The sequence below is a fragment of the Mercenaria mercenaria genome, chromosome 5 (assembly GCF_021730395.1).
Source record: "Mercenaria mercenaria strain notata chromosome 5, MADL_Memer_1, whole genome shotgun sequence".
Lineage (NCBI taxonomy): Eukaryota > Metazoa > Mollusca > Bivalvia > Venerida > Veneridae > Mercenaria > Mercenaria mercenaria.
In genome coordinates this window covers 41223266-41245407 of record NC_069365.1, presented here as the reverse complement: position 1 = coordinate 41245407, position 22142 = coordinate 41223266, and the positions used below count along the sequence as shown (strand labels likewise).

Sequence of the window (22142 nt, the reverse complement as noted above, 5' to 3'; positions counted from 1 at the left end):
TGACCACTCTAGAGGTCACATTTTTCATGGGATCTTTATGAAAGTTGGTCAGAATGTTCATCTTGATGAAATCTAGGTCAAGTTCGAAACTGGGTCACGTGCGGTCAAAAACTAGGTCAGTAGGTCTAAAAATAGAAAAACCTTGTGACCTCTCTAGGCCATATTTTTCATGAGATCTTCATGAAGATTGGTCAAAATGTTCAACTTGATGATATCTAGGTCAAGTTCGAAACTGGGTCACGTGCGGTCAGGTCTAAAAATAGAAAAACTTTGTGACCTCTCAAGAGGCCATATTTCTCAATGGATCTTCATGAAAATTGGTCAGAATGTTCATCTTGATGATATCTAGGTCAAGTTCGAAACTGGATCACGTGCGGTCAAAAACTAGGTCAGTAGGTCTAAAAATAGAAAAACCTTGTGACCTCTCTAGAGGCCATATTTCGCAATGGATCTTCGTGAAAATTGGTTAAAATGTTCACCTTGATGATATCTAGGTCAAGAACGAAACTGGGTCACGTGCGGTCTAAAACTAGGTCAGTAGGTCTGAAAATAGAAAAACTTTGTGACCTCTCTAGAGGCCATATTTTTCATGGGATCTTTATGAAAATTAGTCAAAATGTTCATCTTGATGATATCTAGGTCAAATTTGAAACTGGGTCACATGCGGTCAATAACTAGGTCAGTAGATGTAAAAATAGAAAAACCTTGTGACCTCTCTAGAGGCCATATTTTTCAAGAGATCTTCATGAAAATTGATCAGAATGTTCATCTTGATGATATCTAGGTCAAGTTCGAAACTGGGTCACGTTTGATCAAAAACTAGGTCAGTAGGTCTAAAAATAGAAAAGCCTTGTGACGTCTCTAGAGGCCATACTTCTCAATGGATCTTCATGAAAATTGGTGAGTGTTCAGCTTGATGATATCTAGGTCAAGTTTGTAACTGGGTCATGTGCAATCAAAAACTAGGTCAGTAGGTCGAAAAATAGAAAAACCTTGTGACGTCTCTAGAGGCCATACTTCTCAATGGATCTTCATGAAAATTGGTGAGAATGTTCACCTTGATGATATCTAGGTCAAATTCAAAAGTGGGTCATGTGCCTTCAAAAACTAGGTCATTAGGTCAAATAATAGAAAAACCTTGTGACCTCTCTAGAGGTCATATTTTTCAATGGATCATGAAAATTGGTCAGAATTTTTTATCTTGATGATATCTAGGTCACATGTGCTCATAAACTAGGTCACTGTCAAATAATAGAAATAACGTCATACTCAGTTCAACACTGGGTCATGTGGGGATAGGTGAGCGATTCAGGACCATCATGGTCCTCTTGTCTTGTTCAAATGGAAGAAATTTTAATTTCAAATTTTACATTCAAACACCAATCACTCGAGCATCAATGACGTGAGGACCAGGATTGACATGCATTTCATGGTGTTGCCAGTCATTTTCCTTCCATGTTCCATGTCTGCATCGCCCAAAGTACTAGATAATTTGAGCATTTTGCTGATCCCATTGCGACTTCTAGTGGTAAATGTTTTAAAGATCAAAAGGTATTTGCAGTATTTTACATTGGTCTTTCCGTTCATGTTGTGGTTCAGAGGTAGATTTGTAAGGACGATTGCTTCAAATTACTTGCCCTGAGCTTAAAAGAACCATCCAGCTGTCTTGTGGAAGGGTGCTGGTTCTATCATGGCCAACAACTGAACCCGAAATAATGCCTGTAGGGCATCTCGTGCCCCCCTATGAGTGGCGGGGGCATATAGATTTGGTCTTGTCTGTCAGAAGTTCGTGACGCGCCTAGCTCGAAAAGTATTTGATACAAATTGATGAAACCTTGCATGAGTGTTTATCATGATATGAACTTGCGCACCTCCTACTTTTCGTCTGGCTCCGCCCCCTATTTTCAGAGTTATGGCCCCTGAAATAGTCAAAAATGCACATTTTCATCTTGTGACACGCCTAGCTCAAAAAGTATTTGATATAAATTGATGAAACCTTGCGTGAATCTTAATCATGATATGAACTTGCGCACCTCCTACTTTTCGTCTGGCTCCGCATCCTATTTTTAGAGTTATGGCCCCTGAAATAGTCAAAAATGCACATTTTCACCTTGTGACATGCCTAGCTCAAAAAATGTTTGATATAGATACATGAAACCTTGCATGAGTCTTGATTATAATATGAACTTGCACACCTCCTATTTTTCATCTGGCTTTGCCTGCTATTTTCAGAGTTATGGCCCCTGAAATAGTAAAAAAATGCGCATTTTCACATTGTGACACGCCTAGCTCAAAAAGCGTTTGATATAGATTCATGAAACCTTGCATGAGTCTTAATCATGATATGAACTTGTGCACCTCCTATTTTTCATTTGGGTCGGCCCCCTATTTTTAAAGTTACGGCACCTGAAACAGTAAAAAAATGCACTTTTTCACCTAATTATGTGCCTAGCTCAAAAAGTATCAGATGTAAATTCAGGAAACCTTGCTGGAGTCTTCATCGTGATGTGAACTTGCACACTTGGCATTCCTCTTGAGAATCTTGGCTCTTATTACAGAGTTATGGCCCGTGAAATAACCAAAATAGTGGATTTTTGTTTGTGATGCTCATAGCTGAAAAAGTAAAGGGGCTAGAATAATGAATCCTTTTCATAAAATGATTGTTGAGGCTATACCCTATTAAGACTGCAAACATTTGAATTTTTGGCCCTCATTTATGACGAATGTACCAGTGGGGGGCACACCCTGTGTCCTACAGACACATTCTAGTTTCTTATAAAAATGGTTTGAAAATTGCCTTATGACCTTGACAGTTGTGGGACTTTTGAATGACCAGAAGATGGAAGGAATGAAAATACAAGCTACAGGTAACTTGGTCTTTATGATGTTCTACAACTGAAGCAAACTTGCAACCTTTGACACATTGTATTACTGTGTTGAGGGGAGCTCTGTGATCACAGACTTTAAACCAGTTGTGTGAGCAAGTAAAGTTGACTGCCTGCCTATTATAATTCTTGGAGAGATTATGAGGTTCCTTCCACCTTTAAAGCTTACGTTGGTGAGATGATAGAGGCACCAAGCTTGTCTTTTTTTACTGTCCCCAACCTCCATCAATTTGGCGAACATGCGAGTTTTTTTCTTAAAAAGCCTACAAACAGAATCTTTGATATACCGGTATTAAATGTGTTTAGACTAAAACTTATCATTTAATTCATTCATTATTATTAAGTGGTGCACAAGACCACAAAACAAGAAATTAGTGTTAATCCTTAGGATGCTTCGACCTTGATCCACCTAGTCAGTTACTTGCAAAGAATATGTTGGTATTGATACGGAACTAGCAAAATTGGCTAAGTTAACAGCCAGTGTCACAGATGAAAAATGGTGAACCCATATCATCCGTACAAATCATATGGATATGTCTGGTGTATAAATTCATGAAGGACTAATACTTATGGATTTCCAGGTTTTGGCAATCCATGAAATTAAACTCAAGAATAAGTAAAATTCTTATTCATTTTGTGTTGAAATCCACACATTCATATCCCCACAGTATAGCTGTGCCCATTTTTTGTACACAATAAAATGATTTTACATATAGGGAAACCAACTGGTTCAGCAGAAAAAACAACGACATTTGTAGAGTATTTAGGCTTCCCTACAAAATCTGTGGATCATATTGTTGTCCATTTCTCTAGCAACAGCACCGCCTGCAGGTGCCATCCCTAGTCTTGCATGTGTGGGACAAAATGTAAGAAAAGAAAAGTTCAGATTTTTTAAGTACAAAGATGGCCATAATTCTGACAAAATGCAGGTCAGAGTTATGGTTCTTGGCCTACATAGTCCCCTTATGATGATGAACAAGTGTGCAAAGTTTCAAAACTGTAGCTCTTATAGTTTTTGAGAAAAGGTGGACCTAAATAAGAATTATAACCAACGCTGTCGGCGATCAAGTGACAACAATACCTTGTAGATATTTTTCAAAAATCAGACGAGCTAAAAATGGGGGGAAAAAAAAAGAAAATAAGACTAGAGTATTTTTTTAATCTGTGTGTAGTATGCCATCACTAATTCCCTACCTCTGCCTCTTTAAAGAGTTACAATAAGTTGCTGGCTGAGGCAAACAATATATGTTATTTAGCCTCGACAGTTTTGACACAAAGGACAAGGTTGATAGAGAGCCATGAGCAAAATTATAGAATTACAACAATAAAAATTTTACATGTTGCTTCAGCCAAAAAGGTTTAAATGTCTTCTCTGATATTTAATTAGCCTACTGTAATTTTAAACAGGAGAAAAAAAAAATAAAAAGAATTCTTCACTAGTCAAAATTTTTAATCATTCTACAAAATATACCTGCCAAAAAAACATAACAAGAGCTGTCGGAGGACAGCAACACTCAACTATTCAACAGCCTCATCAATTGAATGAATATAATTCGAAAAAGGGGCATTATTTTGTAAAATTGCCAAACAGGGTTATTAAACCTGTACAATGCATATCAGCTTATGACAATGGACAACTGTGAGTACCGAGATGCCAGCTGACATTCTTTGAATAGTCGAGCTAAAAATGGTTACTGAGATTTCCCAGAATTTTTCTCAATAGACAGACTTTTTTTAAGATTTTACAAGTATCTACTACAATACTTACTCTACCAATTTCAGTTATTATAAGGGTTGTCACCATGTTCGTTTTTAAAGTATAGAGAGGATAAATGAATATACATTACATAACTGATACTAATGATTATGTAAATTTCAAAATTAACATGATTTCTTTTTAAATTCATATATTTGAGAAAATTTCTGGTATAATATACTTATTATGTGATAAAAATGCATATTTTTTAATTATGTATTTTTTTAGCAGAACTTTTATCTTTTTTACTGCCTAAGTGGCTTACAGCACACACAACAGAACAAAAACATAAAAATCATTGGTATCCATGCTTTTTTCTGATTTTTTTTAGAGAAAATACTCAGATTTAGACTGATTAAAAATAACCAACATTTCTAGAGGAAATATTTTAACAAAACTTTTTTCTTTTGCCTTATTGTGATAGCCTTTATTTGTAAATATGATTTCCTACACACATATTTACATCATAGATACTATCACTTTGACATGTATACATCATACAAAAAATAACCAGACACAATCATATACTACATTTTCATTTCTTTTCTGCTTTTCTGTCTTCTTACTTGTAATGGGCATCTCTGTTTTTCATTACATCTGCCTTTCTACTACATATAAACCGGCTTTTTAGCTTTTTTCCTGGTTAAACATTTTCATTCATTTTACTCAGATAGTCTGATACCTTTCACAAATGTTCATCTTCACATTTAGCCCAAAAGGAGAATCAGTAAGAATGGTTGCTCAGTAACAACTCCAAGAAATGTCCTTCAGTGAACTTCAAAAATTATGAAAATATTCAAAGATGGAAATATAAAAATTCTGCAATTCATTTTTTGTGACAACTCTCCAAAAACCACCACTCATTTCTGTGACATGTCGACAAAAAATTACAGGTCCAGTCTTTAATACTGCTCTAGCTTTACTGTATCCTCCAATAAAGCAAGTTCATAACTGCTAGAATTTGGTCATCTCTGTAGAGTAGGCCTCTCTGCTTTCTGTATAAACTCTTCACCATAGACCTGATCTGGCTCACTGAGAGGCTTACTGTCTGCAAGCAGGTCATCGAATGTGATCACTTCAAAAGGTGCAATTTTCAACTTTTGTGTTGTCTGCAAAAGAAAAGATCACTTTGGCCAGTCGTTCATATAACATGAATTCTAATAGCATGTATCCTAATAAAATATACTGTCATTGGGCAAAAGGTTAACTTAAACTAACTCAAACTGGCTGCTAACCAGTATTTCCACTTGTTTGTCCTCTACTGCTCTTAGATTGAGCCAAGCTGTATGAGGCAGGCATCCAGCTGCCATGCAGAATCTTTGAAGTTCTATCAAAGTGATCATCATATTCCTCAAATACTTGGGATCTTTTGCCACCAGTTCTGTAGAAAAGCTGCCATGTAAGCCAAAGAAGTCATTTTAAATCCAAGGCTTATATTTTTTCTAAAGCATGTGGTTTTTCTGCAGCATGTTTCACCTACCTTTTTTGGAACTTGTGTGTATTATAATCTTCTGAATTCTATGAAAAACTACCTCATGTGGTCAGCTAAGCAGGTAAAGCCACTGGCGCTGGACCAGAAAGAAAATGCCTCTGTAGTACTGTACATGTTATACCCTACCCCTAGGTATTCTATAAGAACCATGGTCATGAACGGGAAAATATACTAACCCGTTTCAATTGCGCATTTCATGCCTAAAGCACACAGTTCGGTAAATGTGTACTAAGGATATCAAACGAGTGGTAATGTATCTTCCATTGTGTACCAGTCACATTTCTTCAATACTTCTTATCTTACAAAAACAACACGTAGTTTATAGTTTTTTCAACGTTACACAAAAAACTTGCTTGACCTTCCCTGGTGAAGTTCCTCTCTAGATTACAAAACCATTCTGATTGGCTCTTGTGAAAATGTATGTCAATCGTCATTTTACTACACATGTTCGCTAATATGTGGAAATGCAGCATAAATATGCAAAATGAATAAAATAAACAGAACAGATGTAGACCAATGTATGATTTCAAATTAAAAATCATATACAAGATGAATTTCATTCATCATTTCGAGTTTTAGTGTCAAATTGTGATTTTTTTTTTAATTCTGTTTTTGTTTGTTTATGTTTCGCCTAACATGTGCACACTGCCGTGACCTCTAGACCGGATGTTCATTAGGGAAGGTCACGCAAGTTTTTTCTGTAATGTTGACGAAAGCATAAAATATGTTGATAATCTCAGCAATATGGAATATTGAGACAATGTGACTGATGCACGATGGAAGATAAATTATCGCTTGTTCAATATACTAGGTACCCATTCACCGAACTGCGCGTTTAAGTTGAGAAATGTACGATTGAAACGGGTTGGTATATTTTCCCATGACCATGGTTCTTACAGAATACCTAGGGGTAAGGTATAACATGTACAGAGGCATTTTCTTTCTGGTCTGGTGCCAGTGGGTAAAGCACAGTAATCAGGGATTATGAAAATGCAAGTCTGATCCACAAGCACTTATTTACTCCTCACCATGAAGAGAATTAAGTAAATTTTGTCACTGACCAAAGACAAATTGTCTGAAGATTTTTTTTCTTTTTTTGCATAAGCTTCTTGCAGAGATCAAACAGGTATTGGTATGATATCCGTAAACATTTACACTGCTGTATAACTTTAACCCTTAGCCTGCTGGCGGCGATTGGTTTTGCCTTTGCGACCAGTGCAGACCAAGATCAGCCTGCACATCCGTGCAGGCTGATCATGGTCTGCACTGTTCGCTATTCAGTCAGTAAATTTTCAGTAAACACCCTTTCGAATACTAAATGGTACTGCCCAAACTGAATGATGGAACAGTCCATTATAGAAATTTAGCAGGCTAAGGGTTAATACAGTTATAAACATTGTAAATGGCAATATACCTTTGAGACATTTATGGGTTTTGCATAAAGAGCAACTTCTCTACAACAAATAGCACTGAAAATGCTCCAATGTGACAATTTCTGAAGTAAAGTTTGTTCTAAAGAGGTTAATTTATAACACTTACCAATGGGAAAATGTATGCCTTTGGAGGTGTTTCCTCGTAGGAAGTGTTAACAGAGGTTATATTGTAATCATTTTCCACCTCATTTGGTCAGACTGACCCAAAGGGTCTTATTCACTTATAGTACAACCATTCTGAAATTTTCACTGAAATACAACTTACACACAAAGGGGTCTTGAGAGCCACTGCTATACAATGATTGTCTAGAAGAGTTTCCTCAAATGTCCAATTCTTGGCTGACTGTCCATCCACTTCTACAGTTGTTGTGCAAATAGTTCCTCCAGCATGTGTTAGGTCACCACCAGTTATAAAGTTGAGCCTTTTTACTTCAAATCCTATTCCTACACCTAGAGCCTTCACATAACTTTCTTTCAGACACTGAAATAAATGAGAATATCAAAAACAAGAGGACCATGATGGTCCTGAATCGCTCACCTCTTTCCACATGACCCAGTTTTGAGTATGACGTCGTTTTTTTCTATTATTTGACATAGTGACCTAGTTTTTGAGCTCATGTGACCCAGTTTTGAACTTGACCTAGATATTATCAAGATAAAAATTCTGACCAATTTTCATGAAGATCCATTGAAAAATATGGTCTCTAGAGAGGTCAAAAGATTTTAATAATTTTAGACCTACTGACCTAGTTTTTGACCGCAGTTGACCCAGTTTCAAACTTGACCTAGATATCATCAAGATGAAAATTCAGACCAACTTTCATACAGATCCCATAATAAGTATGGCCTCTAGAGAGGTCACAAGTTTTTTTTTATTATTTGACCTACTGACCTAGTTTTTTATGGCACGTGACCCAGTTTCAAATTTGACCTAGATATCATCAAGGTGAACATTCTGACCAATTTTTATGGAGATCCATTCACAAGTATGGTCTCTAGAAAGGTCGCAAGGTTTTTCTATTTTTAGACCTAATGACCTAGTTTTTGACCGCACATGACCCTGTTTCGAACTTGACCTAGATATCATCAAGATGAACATTCAGACCAATTTTCATACAGATCCCATGAAAAATATGGCCTTTAGAGAGGTCACAAGGTTTTTCTATTATTTGACCTACTGACCTAGTTTTTGATGGCACGTGACCCACTTTCAAATCTGACCTAGACATCATCAAGATGAACATGCAGACCAATTTTCATACAGATCCCATGAAAAATATGGCCTCTAGAGAGGTCACAAGGTTTTTCTATTATTTGACCTACTGACCTAGTTTTTGACCGCACGTGACCCACTTTCGAACTTGACCTAGATATCATCAAGGTGAACATTCTGACCAATTTTCATGAAGATCTCATGAAATATATGGCCTCTAAAGAGGTCACAAGGTTTTTCTATTTTTAGACTTACTGACCTAGTTATTGACCACACATGACCCAGTTTCGAACCTGACCTAGATATCATCAAGATGAACATTCAGATCAACTTTCATACAGATCCCATGAAAAATATGGCCTCTAGAGAGGTCACAAGGTTTTTCTATTATCTGACCTACTGACCTAGTTTTTGATGGCAAGTGACCCAGTTTCGAACTTGACCTAGATATTATTAAGGTGAACATTCTACCCAATTTTCATGAAGATCTTGTGAAATATATGGCCTCTAGAGAGGTCACAAGGTTTTTCTATTTTTAGACCTACTGACCTAGTTTTTGATGGCACATGACCCAGTTTCAAATCTGACCTAGATATCATCAAGGTGAACATTCTGACCAAGTTTCATGAAGATCTTGTGAATAATATGGCCTCTAGAGAGGTCACAAGATTTTTCTATTTTTAGACCTACTGACCTAGTTTTTGATGGCACGTGACCCAGTTTCGAACTTGACCTAGATATCATCAAGATAAACATTCTGACCAACTTCCATAAAATCCCATGAAAAATGTGACCTCTAGAGTGGTCACAAGCAAAAGTTTACGGACGCACGGACGACGGACACCGCGCGATCACAAAAGCTCACCTTGTCACTTTGTGACAGGTGAGCTAAAAATATACCATTTGTCCACTGTCAAACAAATTTGCATCATTACATTTTGTGCACTGTAAAAAACTATGTTATTTCCAGTAGTACCTGTCTACGGTCTAATTAAAACAGTTACTGTAGTCCATTTCAAATATGGGGCCTCCGTGGCCAAGTGTTTAAGATCGCTGACTTCAAATCACTTGCCCCTCATCGATGTTGGTTCGAGCCTCACTCGGGGTGTTGAATTCTTCATGTGAGGAAGCTATCCAGCTGGCTTACGGAAGGTTGGTGGTTCTACCCAGGTGCCGACTCATAATGAAATATTGCATGGAGGGGCACCTGGGGTCTTCCTGCACCATCAAAGTGGAAAGTCGCCATATGACCTATAATTGTGTCGGTTCAACGTTAAACCCAACACCAACCAACTGGTCAACCATTTCAAATATTATTTGTCTACTGTTAAACAAAAGTTGTATGTGATTTCATACTTCATTTGTCCTCTGTGAAATAAAAATTGTATGCCATTTCATACTATACTGTATGTTGGGAGGAGGTAAGTCAACAGTTTAAAAAACCCTATTTTTTGCTTTGAAGTGGGGGAGGAGCATAAATCCCATATAAAATGCAAGCTGCACAACTTCATATGCTGAACAACATTCCTATAACATTTCAATACTCTGTGTCAAATACTTTTTGAGAAACATGCAACACAAACTTTTAGACTCTTAATGCATTTTTTTCAAGGGTCATTTTTTTTTGGTTGGGTTTAACATTGCGCCGACACATGATAGGTCATATTGCAACTTTCCAGCTAATGGTGGAGGAAGACCCCAGGTGCCCCTCTGTGCATTATTTCATCACGAGCGGGCACCTGGGTAGAACCACCGACCTTCCGTAAGCCAGCTGGATGGCTTCCTCACATGAAAAATTCAACGCCCCAAGTGAGGCTCGAACCCACATCGATGAGGGGCAAGTGATTTGACGTCAGCGCCCTTAACCACTCGACCACGGAGGCCCCTTCAAGGGTCATAATTCTGGTCCTGCTGGTTGAAACCCAAAACATAACTCGACATCAATATGTGAAATTGTCACAGAACATTTCTGGCACCAAGATATGAAACTCAAAAAACCTCTTGAATGATAGTCTTGTGTTCTTCTACAGACCTTGGTGAGTGCGTTACCACACAGCAAAACACATATGTAATTTCTAGTATAAATCATATTTACCCATAATCTGTAGAAACTGCCAAGCTGTTCTTTCTCTGTATTTCCTGATTTGATATATACCCACTCATCTTCTGTGAACTGACGACGCATTGTGTGGAAAAAGTCGCTGATGGATTTGGCACCAACTGTAAGTGCAGAATAAGGAATAATACATAAAGCATATCTGAAGCAATATAGGGAACATAATGTTGTCTTCACCCTAAACTCCAGTTATTCGTATTTCAAAATATAGTTGTTGACAATACTTGGACTAAAGTCTTATTTATCCATAATCCGTAAAAAAAGTTCTTTAAATACAGAAACAACAGCTGTCTGTAAGGCAGCCAATCCTCGACTATTCGAATTGTTGTCCCAGAAGCAGGAATATTACCCTAAATATTAAAATATCTATAGAATTTTAATCATGTATCTGCATTAGTTTTGGAGATAAAAACCTGCAAGTCCAAAAGGAGGCATAATTTGACCAAAATAAATGTCAGTGTTATGAGACCTGACCCAGTGAGGTTAGTCATTGACCTAGAAAAAGAAAAAGAAAGTTTCAAAGCTATATGCCTTTAAATGATAGCTATATGTACTTGACGCAGACACTGATGCCAGCGTGAGTAGAACAGCTCAGACTATTCTTCGAACAGTCAAGCTGAAAATGGAGACTGCTAAAACACTGTATAAGCTCAAACTTCATGTGATCTCAGAAGCATTTAATTTTTGGTCTCAGAATTATAATTATATAGGCCAAACTGGCAATTTCATGGGGATATGAACTGGTTAACTTCAAATTTTGAATGTAAGATAAATTGAAAATTATTATTGATTGTTAGAATTTTAATTTTTCTACTGACCCAATCATGAAATCCACACAAAATTTGACTGCATGAAAATTAATGACTTCTCAATATACTTTGTTTTAGATAATTATTGTCCTGTAAATTTTGTTCTTTTTTGACTGTAAAACACGTCAGAAATTATTTTGACATGGTAAAAGCAATTCAAGTAGGAACCATATCTTATTTAACTGCAAAATGAAACAAAAATCTGAAAAAGTGCAATTGTTATCATTGAAAATGATTATTTTCCCAAATAATTCATAGGAATTTTATCATACATTTTTAAATAATATTTCACCAGTTTCCCAAGAATTATGAATTTTCCCATGGATATAAATGCAATGCAATGTTGACTACTAATTGGTAAGGTTTTGATCACGATGGACTTTCTGACCATAAAACAGGATCTCTCAAGAACCAGTTGAGTGGCTATCGTCACGGCTCATTTATCTCTACACGATAATGCTGAGAAAATTTATTTGAAGTAGTGAAAAGATATAAGACTATTCAATTTCAGGAAGGTTTCTTACAGCTCTTCAGCCGGTATGAATGGTAAACTGTTACAAACTGTTTTTCATATTCAACGAATTACGACCGTTTTCCACTAAAATCCGAAATTGCCAATCGGGTAGATAATTTTGATGTTCTACTAAATTTTAATTATAGAGATTTTGCGAGTGATAAGGGGGGATAAATAAGTGCCAATACAAAGATATGAGAGCGTTAAATTACTATCACTACAAGTGGTTTTACTCGAGCCGTTTAAACTTGTTGAAACTTTTCAAAGAAATGATACTCTTGATTTTCCTTAATTGTATTTCACCCATGTATAATATTTTTCTCAAGCCAAAAAAAAATGTATAAAGTGATGGAACTACACTTCATAGTACAAAAAGGTCAAAAACCCTAAAACCTGTGCTACTGCCAAATCTAACCATATATCAGGGTTCATAATGTCTTTAAACATCCTGAAATTTGTTGCCCATTCTTAAAAAGCCCTGAAAAAAGTCAAAACATCCTGGAATGTGCTTGTTTATATCCCAGACTAGTTAAAATGCTTAAAATGTCCTTAAAAAGTCCTGAAATTTAGTAAAGTTTTGTAATTTTTATAAAATCCTCGAAGGAACGATGAAAAAAAGAAAACTAGTTGTCTGGTGACTGTAAATATATCATGGTGGAATACTTTATTTGTACTATAGTCAAACTAATAGGGGGACTGATAGGTATTTTTAATGGTGAGCAGAGTGTAAATTGTTTGGAAAACAATTCAACATATGAAACATAGATGATACTAGAATAAATTCACACAGAAAAAGTGAAAAATATATCGGAAACATATTGTTGGCCAAGAACACTTTAGACTTAGAATCTATTACTGTGCATCTCAAGTTAAACAGTGAAAACAATAAAAAAATAAATCTGAATTTTAAGGGGAAAATCCACTGAAAATTTTGCTTGTTCTGTATGAACCCAGTACACATGTAATCAGTGGTATAGTTGCTACTAGATTAGACCACAATGCTAGCAGTCCAAGTTTGACTCCTGGTCACACTATCATCCTGAGTAGTATTCAGCGTTTGGTGGTTATTACTGTTAGTAAAGTTTCGGGCAGTACCTGCCAAGACTGGATGCTGGATAAGTAAATATGACATATAAGTTGTTCCATCAATTCTAGGTGGAATCTTTCATGACTACCTATGTCAATAAGAAACATTAACTAGTTTCACACTGATCTCTGAACTGTGGTATATCAGACATTAAGTGTTGCAAAGGCCTTGATAAATGAATAAATGCTTCCTGGCTTTCAAACCAGTATTGGTAGCCAAAAATCTTTACTTCGATCATTATAGAAAATTTTTAAACAGCTTTGATCATGAAATATTATATCACTAGTATTTGCGAAAGCATAGAAACTTACTGAAAGTAAAACCTAAGCTATATAAATCATAATTATAAAATGTGATCAAATTTCCTCTTTTTTTAAATTTACAAACTCAAAAGGTAACATTGTTTCAAATTTCAGGCTAAATTGTCTGTCATATATACATCAGATTGGACTTTCTGAAGTATATTTACTAAAAAATTTCCAAAGGGCTGTGCCACTCGACTCCCCTTGATTTTCTGTCCCTCCATTGAAAACTCTGGATCTGCCCTTGATCACTGCCATGTCAGGAGTGAGACACTACCTCTATACTACTATGTTTTCACCAGTACAGTTCATAGGTGTTCTGGGGTTATGTCAAGACTTTCATAAATTTAACTTTTTTAAGTTATGAAACAGCCATCAGAAAAAAATAGTACCTGTACATAATATGTACAGTTATGTCTTTCAACAGAATACAAATATGGCTATGTTTGCAATTCATTTTACAAAAAGATACCTCTTAACAACTGTCATGGGACTGCTGTGGTAAAGGTAGCTGACACAGAATAACTTGCCCCTCACCACACAGAAGGTCCAAAGCTTACAGGGGATTCTTTCATGTGAGGAAGCCATCTAGCTTGCTAAAAGTCAGTGAGTCTACTCCAGGTGCCCTATCGTACCTGAAATAATGCCAAGAGGGGCACCTGGGGTCTTCCCCCATCATTAACAATGGAAGCTTGCCATATGATTTAAATCGTGTCAATGTGACATAACACCCAACAAAACATCAGTAACAGTAATCCATTCTGTTCTTTGCAACTAAGAGTGAAACCTGATGCAATCTTCATTCATGAATTAAATTTGTATTTTTTCTAACAGCAGCACTAATCTTCTTGCAGGAAATAAAGACCTGATACTAGAGATTAGTCTATCTGGGTACGGTAGTTAGCCACACACCATGTAACAACCTTAATGAGCATTCATTATGTCTAACAATGGAACACCTACAGTTCAAACCATTTAAATGTTCGCCCAAAATTTTTACATGGCACCTGGTGATTTCAAGAGGTTTTGGGTAGCCAAATATTACTATACTATAAAATGTAATACAGTGATTTTACAAAAGTTTGAATTAAAATATGTATTTACTTATATCCAACAAAGGATTAACAATTTAAAAAGTATTACTTTTAATACTATAGTATGGTTTTAAAAAATTGCATTAGTTTGTGTTATACTGGACAAGAATAATCATCAAAATACATTATGTAGAGCTAAAAGAGTCCACTTTTATTACACTGTACCCCTTGTAAGATTCAAAGCAAATTCAAGAATGTTTACAGTATAATCTTCATTTTTACCAGTCTTCATAAATGTTAGGAACATGTTTTAGACTGCATGAGATGTTAAGAACAATACAAGTCCATTAATTATATCACAATGCAACCCCGTACAAGCTGCAAACAGTATCACGTGAGATTTTTAAAGCAACAATAAAAGAAATTCAATGAAAAAAAAAATGAGAAAATGTCTGAGCAGTACTATTTCAGCCATAGTCAATGATGAGCACTAGTCTTTGAGTCTCCACCACTGAAGAGCACTCCCAGAATGCTACAAACCAGATGTTGTATCAAGTTGTCATGGTTACTTGAATTCTAATTAACTGTAAGAAGCAGTATCATCAGTCAGTGTTGTCAATGATCTAGAAACTGTAACTTATCTTACACCAGCAGATAATCTTTATCTCACTTACATGACAAGGTTTAACCATGAGATTAGTAATGTTGTTGTTCATATGGCTCAATGTATGAATTAAACATTTAACCTGGATTGCACTACCTTGTAGACCTTACAAATATTTTGAACAAGAATGATATCAATACTGACACATGTCCCCTGAAAATCTTCGACAGAATGAAATTATATGGTGTAACTTAAAACAAAACAGGAGTCCATGATGGCCTGATATCGCTCACCTGAGTTTCACAGCTCAGACAGGTATAACAAAAAAACATTTTATGCCAAATTACTATGAAAACTGGCCTGCAGGTTCAGCAGAGATTTACAAAGTTTTAGAGAAAAACAGACCCTTCCCTTTCAGCCATTTTTTTTTTAAAAATCACAATCACTTTTAACAGTTTTAATAGGTGATCACCAACAAACATTTCTGTTAAGTTATTTCAAAATCTGACCAGTGGATTAAGAGGAAATGTAGTTTGAAGATTTTTCTATTTTTAGTTATGGCAGCCATGTTTTTGACAAATCAGAATAATATTAATAATCTTGCTAGATGGACTCCTAAAGAACATTTCTATCAAATTATTTCAAAATCAGACCAGCACTTTAGGAGACGTTGTTTGGAGAATTTTTTATATTTAGCTTTTGCGGCCACGTGTTCCACAAATCAGAATAATCTGGTCAATCTTAGTAAAGGGTTACCCATGGAACAACTGAATTCATTTTAAAATCAAGCAAGTAATTTCCAACTAAACTTTTTCAAGTTTCCACTATAATGCATCCTGTGAACATGCATTCTGGCAGCCAAGTATTTTGACAAATCAGAATACATTGTAATTTGAAGTCTTGATAGATTGTCACCCAAGGAACATTTCTATGAAACAAAGTTTAAAGGAAAAGGGACCACACCATCTGGCAGCCAAATTTTTTTACTAATCAGAATAATCTGAAGAAACTTTGGGAAGGGTCATATCTGTATAAATTATTTTTAAAATCAGGCCAGTAGTTTCTGACAAGAAGATATTTGAATAAACTTGAGAGAGGTCCATGCCAGGAGGCACTACAACATGCTACATCAAATGTATATCAAAATCAGGCTCACATTATGGTTTTTGACAAGAGTTATAAAGCTTTTTCTGTATGTCTATGTAAAACAAGTGTACCCCAGGGAGTAGCCAATTTTGACACAAGTGGCATGATTTCAAATCATGAATAAACTTGGTACAGGAGCACTACCCAGTGCCAGGCTCGTGTCCAGGTGGGGGGCCAGGTGGCCCGGGCCCCCCCAGCTGGCTGCCTAGTTACGATTTTTATTACAATGGGCCCCTCAATTAACAAATTTATACACCAGCGCAACTGGCTTGATTTGACAGCAATACACAGGCTAAAGAGCCATAAAACCGTGTCCGGTAGTGGATGTCACAGGTAAAAGTTTATCTGTGCATGCTTCATTGATCGCTTGATCGGTACATGATTAGGTAGTGGAGAAACTATTATGTTTTTTACTCTTTGGAAGTGTTATAAAATGATCAGAACATTGTTGGTTTTGTTAAGTAAATCTTAAAATGAATCTGAAAATTGAAACATTATGATGGTTGTATTTTGTTTCTACATTAAGGCACATTCCCCAAATTTATTAAATTGATCTTTTTATTTTACAACAATTATGAATTTGAAACTACTGTATCAATTTTACTCTTTTGGGTCCAATAACCTTACTTAATAACTCTCGTAGTTTTAAAAGTAGTTTCTCAGTAAATCTCACAAAACGCATCTAAAACTCGTTACTTATGGGGGGTTTTATACATAAAAATATCACTTAATATGTGCTGTGATGTTATAGTTTGTACAGTCAAAGAAGTATAAAAATACACATCTATTTATTTTTATAGATCTTTGTACAGTTAAGAGTTCATTGTCATTTGAAATCTATGATGTAAATAGTAATTGTCAATACTTCGTTTGTTTTGTTGGAAATCTAAAAACATTTGGCCATTTTGCAAATAGGATACCCTTAATAATTAGACTAGCCACTAGACTGATAATTACGATATTTCTATGATTTTTTTTCTTTTTATGTTCATAGAGACAAAAGCCAGTCAATTCTAGAGATTTTCTAAGAGGACTGATGTTAAAATTGTAATATTGGACATAGTATATAGACTGGCTCAGTTCACTACATGAAATCATAAAAATGGGAAAAAATTATCATAGTCTAGGAGCTAGTTTTCTTAATAATCATCTTAAACTTCAACATTTTTTCAACTGGTATCATACAGAAAAATAAGTCCATACACTGTACTGTACAATCATCATACATTGAAAAAGGCTCGATAAAATGATTAAAAAGTAGACTTTTCCTTAAAAAATTATGATACATTCATGCATCCTTAAAGGTGTTTCAGGTAGCAGGAAAATGCATCTATTCATGTGCCATATTAAAAAAATTTCGCAATCGGGAGGGGTATCCCACCCCATGTTGGCCTTCTCCCCCCCCCCCCCCCCCCCCCCCCCCCCCCCCCCCCCGAGCAAAAAAATCCTGCACACGGGCCTGCAATGCTATGTCCTAAATCTCTTTGAGATTTTAGACAATAAGACTTTTCAAGGTTTTTTCTATATAGGTCTATGTCAAACAAGTGAACCCCTGGGTGTGATCAATTTTGACCCAAGTGGCATGATTTGAACAAACTTTAATCAGAGCTCCAATACAATTCTACATGCCAAATATCTAAGTTTTAGGCCTTCAGGTTTTAGACAGGATGATTTTTTTTATGTCTTTCCTTTATGTCTGTGTGAAACAAGCGAACCCTGGTACTAGGCCAATTCTGACCCAAGGAGTAGGATTTGAATAAATATAGTAAAATATTACTAGACAATTCTACATACCAAATATCTAAGCTCTAGTCCTTGCAGTTTTGGTGGAAAAGATTCTTAAAGATTTTCCTTTTGATTGCCATGGCAAACAAAATTCTAAATGGAATGGAATTCTTTGAGAAAATCTGATAGAGGACCAAACAAGGAACATCCAGGCTAAGTTTTATCATCTTCCACTAAACAGTTTCAAAGCAGTAGATGTTTCAGTAAAATGCTGACACAGGACAACAGACAGTGGATGACAGACCATCTCCATATACTAACAGTTCACTCTGAAAAAAGTTCAGGTGAGCTAAAACAGGTATAATTCAAAAACTAATAATGGGCCATGAAAGTCCAGACAACATGACATTTCCATTTCATGTTGATGATGAACACCAAGTCACTCATTTGGATTGGATGAAAACTGATGGAGAAGTTGAGTATACAAGAAAGTGACAGAATGATGTCACTATATGCCTCCCGAGTCATTGACACAGTAGCAGGGATCAATATTTCTGGACAGAAGGGGAATACTCAACCACTTCACATATATATTTACTATCAAATTCTTATTTCTAATACTACCTGGTGTTTCAAGTTTCATAACATCAATTCCAACCTCAGCCTCTGTCTCTGCAGCAAGCACTACAGAATCTCCATGGTGGGACACATTGAAACTGAGTTGTCGGCATGCCTCTGGTAAAGTGTTCATCAGATATGGCTTCCCTTTATCAGTTCTTCCAAGTTTTATTTCACCATAGGGAATCTTAGTTACTCTGTGTAACATCTTTCTTAACATAAGTCTTCCTATCTGAAATGGACAAAATCTCATACCCACTATCATGATACACAAAACTTCAGTATTGTCTAAAACAAACAAGACTGTCACACATGCTGTTGCTGAACAAAATTAGAATTTGTGTCCATACAAAATATATGTCCAAATTATATGCTAAGACATTCTGTAATATAAAATGACATACCATTGAGGATTTGGCATCTTTCTTGAACACAAACTTGCCAATCCGTTGTTTTTCCTCTGGTTGAACACACTGGCTAGCCCTCACCCAGTCAGTAACTGTTGGCTCCCATTGCCTTGTGTTAAAAGCCCACCTTATGCTTGACATTATGGCAACCCTTGAAACTGTCATCTATTGTACTAGAAGCAGAAAAAATACAGAGGAAATGTCAAGCCATCAGGTAACTGGACAACAGTGTTCTAGCCTTCTGGTAACCAGATGCCTAGCAATTCCTCTAAGGGTCTTCTAGGCCTCTGGTGATCAATTTATGTATGAATTATGGCCTAGAGGACAGACTAGGTGTCTACTTACTGGTCAGCTAGAACGCAGGTTTGACGTCAACAATTAAAATGCACATAATCTTAAATAAATTTAATCTTTGCCCATTTATTTGGCATTCTAACAGGTAAAAATGTCATTTCCATTTTTCTCATACTCGACTGACATTTCAAAATAATTGTTATCCACATCATCACAACTAAACATATCTAAACAGTGTTAACACCCATCTTCTACTAGCCCATATCCGAAATGTTGGTAAAAACCACTTACAATCCACCACACTCGAAACAGGTGTTTTCTGCTAATATACTTTTTACTGTGTACAAGATCTCTTATCTTTATTTGACTGATATAAAAAATCACATTTAAATACCTGTAAAATATTCCGATAAACAGGTTTAAAACTATTTCAATAACTTACTTTCGTTTCGGTACAAATGGCGTTATCAAAATAAAGGGAGGTAACAATTGCTAGCAAAATCCAATGTCATTGCATTGTACGGGTCATAAAACGCATTACAGCAATGTCCAGTGCTGTCATTTATTTGCATACAATGAAGATGTCGTTTATTAGATTCCCAGGCGACAAGCAGTGATATTATATACCACTCAGACTGGACTTGAACTTAATTCGTAGATCTGTTTTTCCATGTTCAACATACGTATGCAACAAGTATGGTCAACAAGCAGTGTCACCCAAATGCTCACATAACTTTACGACAGTCCCTTTAAGAACGCCGCAACTATATTTTTTAAATAAAGCACAATCTTATTCAGTTGACCATAACCAATTCTTACCTGCAAGGAACGAACTTCTTAGCCCTACAATCTCATACGTAGTACTCGGACTCCTATTTTTCAAGTCAAGTCAAGTCAAGTCAATATTCATTTACTGTCGGTAGATAAAATAACATTATAAACATTAGCTATGTATAGCTTTTGACCGACATAAAAAAGAAGGATACGTTCCTGGAATGGTCTCTCTGTACATGCAGTCCAGCTCCAAATACTTGGCAAATGCTTCTCCGAACTTGGTGTACTTGTTTGCTATCTTGCCGACTTAAAAAAAAAATCTTATCTTATCTTATCTTACCCTCTGATGAGTGCACGTTGCCCAGGCACAGGGTACTGACGGGACTAGATCATAGTTATATTGTCTTATTTTCTGTAAGTGTCCTGGCTAAAGCCGTGAGTGAGTGGCCCTAACAGAGATTGCTTGTGCGAGAGAATGACCAACTTGGTGATATCAAGATGGCATGCAGAGAAACCCCAGAGCCTTCTAGTCCTTACGCTTAACCAACAACAAAGCGATGGATCCAGCATCAGCGACCATCAGCATGCACCTTGCAGCAACAAGCGCCCTTGTATGGGCGACAAAGCTTCTTCTCTCTATCGCCTTGTAATCACGTTTCTCGAGTCACTGTCATTTAGGTCTCTCTGAACAAGAACAGTGACCCAATCTGGCTTGAAAATTATTTGATATTTTGGCTTATAAATGCTCTTTGGAAATTACATAGAGGTAAATTATCTTCACCTTTTGGGTTCAAAAAATTTCTTTAACTGCATGCCCGTTATGTCGGCGGTCCGTACTTCCATAGTACCCTACGAAGCAAATAGCTTCACTGTGCCTGAAATCAAGATGGACCTTTATTAAACAAAAACTAACAACACCATCATTAACAACTTTTGGCAAATGCTACTGGTGTTTTAATGTAGTAAATCTACTTCTTTTTATCTTGGCACCTAATGAGCTTGCTCATCTTTTAACATTCTGTCCCAGACAAGTGCTTCCTAGTCATAATGGGCAGTGCACCGTAGATAATGTAGAAATAGTGAACAAAAATTTGTACAGTCAGAGTCATAAAGGGAGATAATAAAAAAACAATGACTTTGATATATTTTCTACCATGTAAATATTCAAACCTTAGAAAGCTTTGTGAGAAAACTATTATCGAAAGTAAACGGTTATTGCAAGAAACTGATATTTAATTCGGAAATCAACAGTTGGGTCCGAAGTTGATTGTCGGGCCGCGAAGTGGAAAAGTGGGTCTTTTGGCACCCACTTCATCAATGGTCTAGGTGAGTTACCTCTATGCAACTAGTCTAATGTGTTAGGAACCGATAAGTGGGTCTCTTTGATTATAACTGATTGGTGGGTCAAAATTTTATATAAAAATTTGATAGGGACCCTTCCCAGCAAGCAAGCCCATATGGGCTGTATACGGGTAGGCCCATGTGGGCAGATTAATATCGGTCCCGTATGGGACCCATATGTAATTATTTACCCACATCGGGCCAATATGGCACCCATATCTATAGCCCTTGGAGCAAATACAATATGTTTGCCATATGTTCATTTTCTTTTCGGTTCAGCAGTGTAAATTTTCATCAGTTATCATCCTTTTAATACGAATTTTGGTAATTGGTCAAGTGTTGCACCCAGATGGGTCCCACATCGAAAGGAATCGTGACAAATTGTAACTTTCCGTACACTTTTCCGTTTTTACCGTTCGTTTTATTTGTTTTTAAAACTAAAATTTATTTTAAATCATATAACGTTATATTTTAAAAAATGACGGTTTTTTTATCTAAATTTAAAATAAATAAAATAATTTAATACTAACGCAAAATCTCACGAGAGTACAAAATTTCGCGCGCACGTTCTTTCCGTGGAAAACTGGTAAAT

General features: G+C 36.2%; 1 protein-coding gene across 1 annotated transcript; it reads right to left on the bottom strand.

Moving 5' to 3' along the window:
* Positions 1-4029: 4029 nt before the first annotated feature.
* Positions 4030-19909, bottom strand: LOC123556996 (L-aminoadipate-semialdehyde dehydrogenase-phosphopantetheinyl transferase-like). Its single transcript, XM_053543297.1, has 6 exons — positions 19830-19909; positions 19139-19314; positions 18741-18966; positions 10875-10999; positions 7832-8047; positions 4030-5750 (listed from the first exon to the last, which is right to left on the bottom strand). The coding sequence occupies exons 2-6, from the start codon at positions 19304-19306 to the stop codon at positions 5607-5609; spliced, it is 879 nt and encodes a 292-aa protein (XP_053399272.1). The 5' UTR covers positions 19307-19314; positions 19830-19909; the 3' UTR covers positions 4030-5606.
* Positions 19910-22142: the final 2233 nt, after the last annotated feature.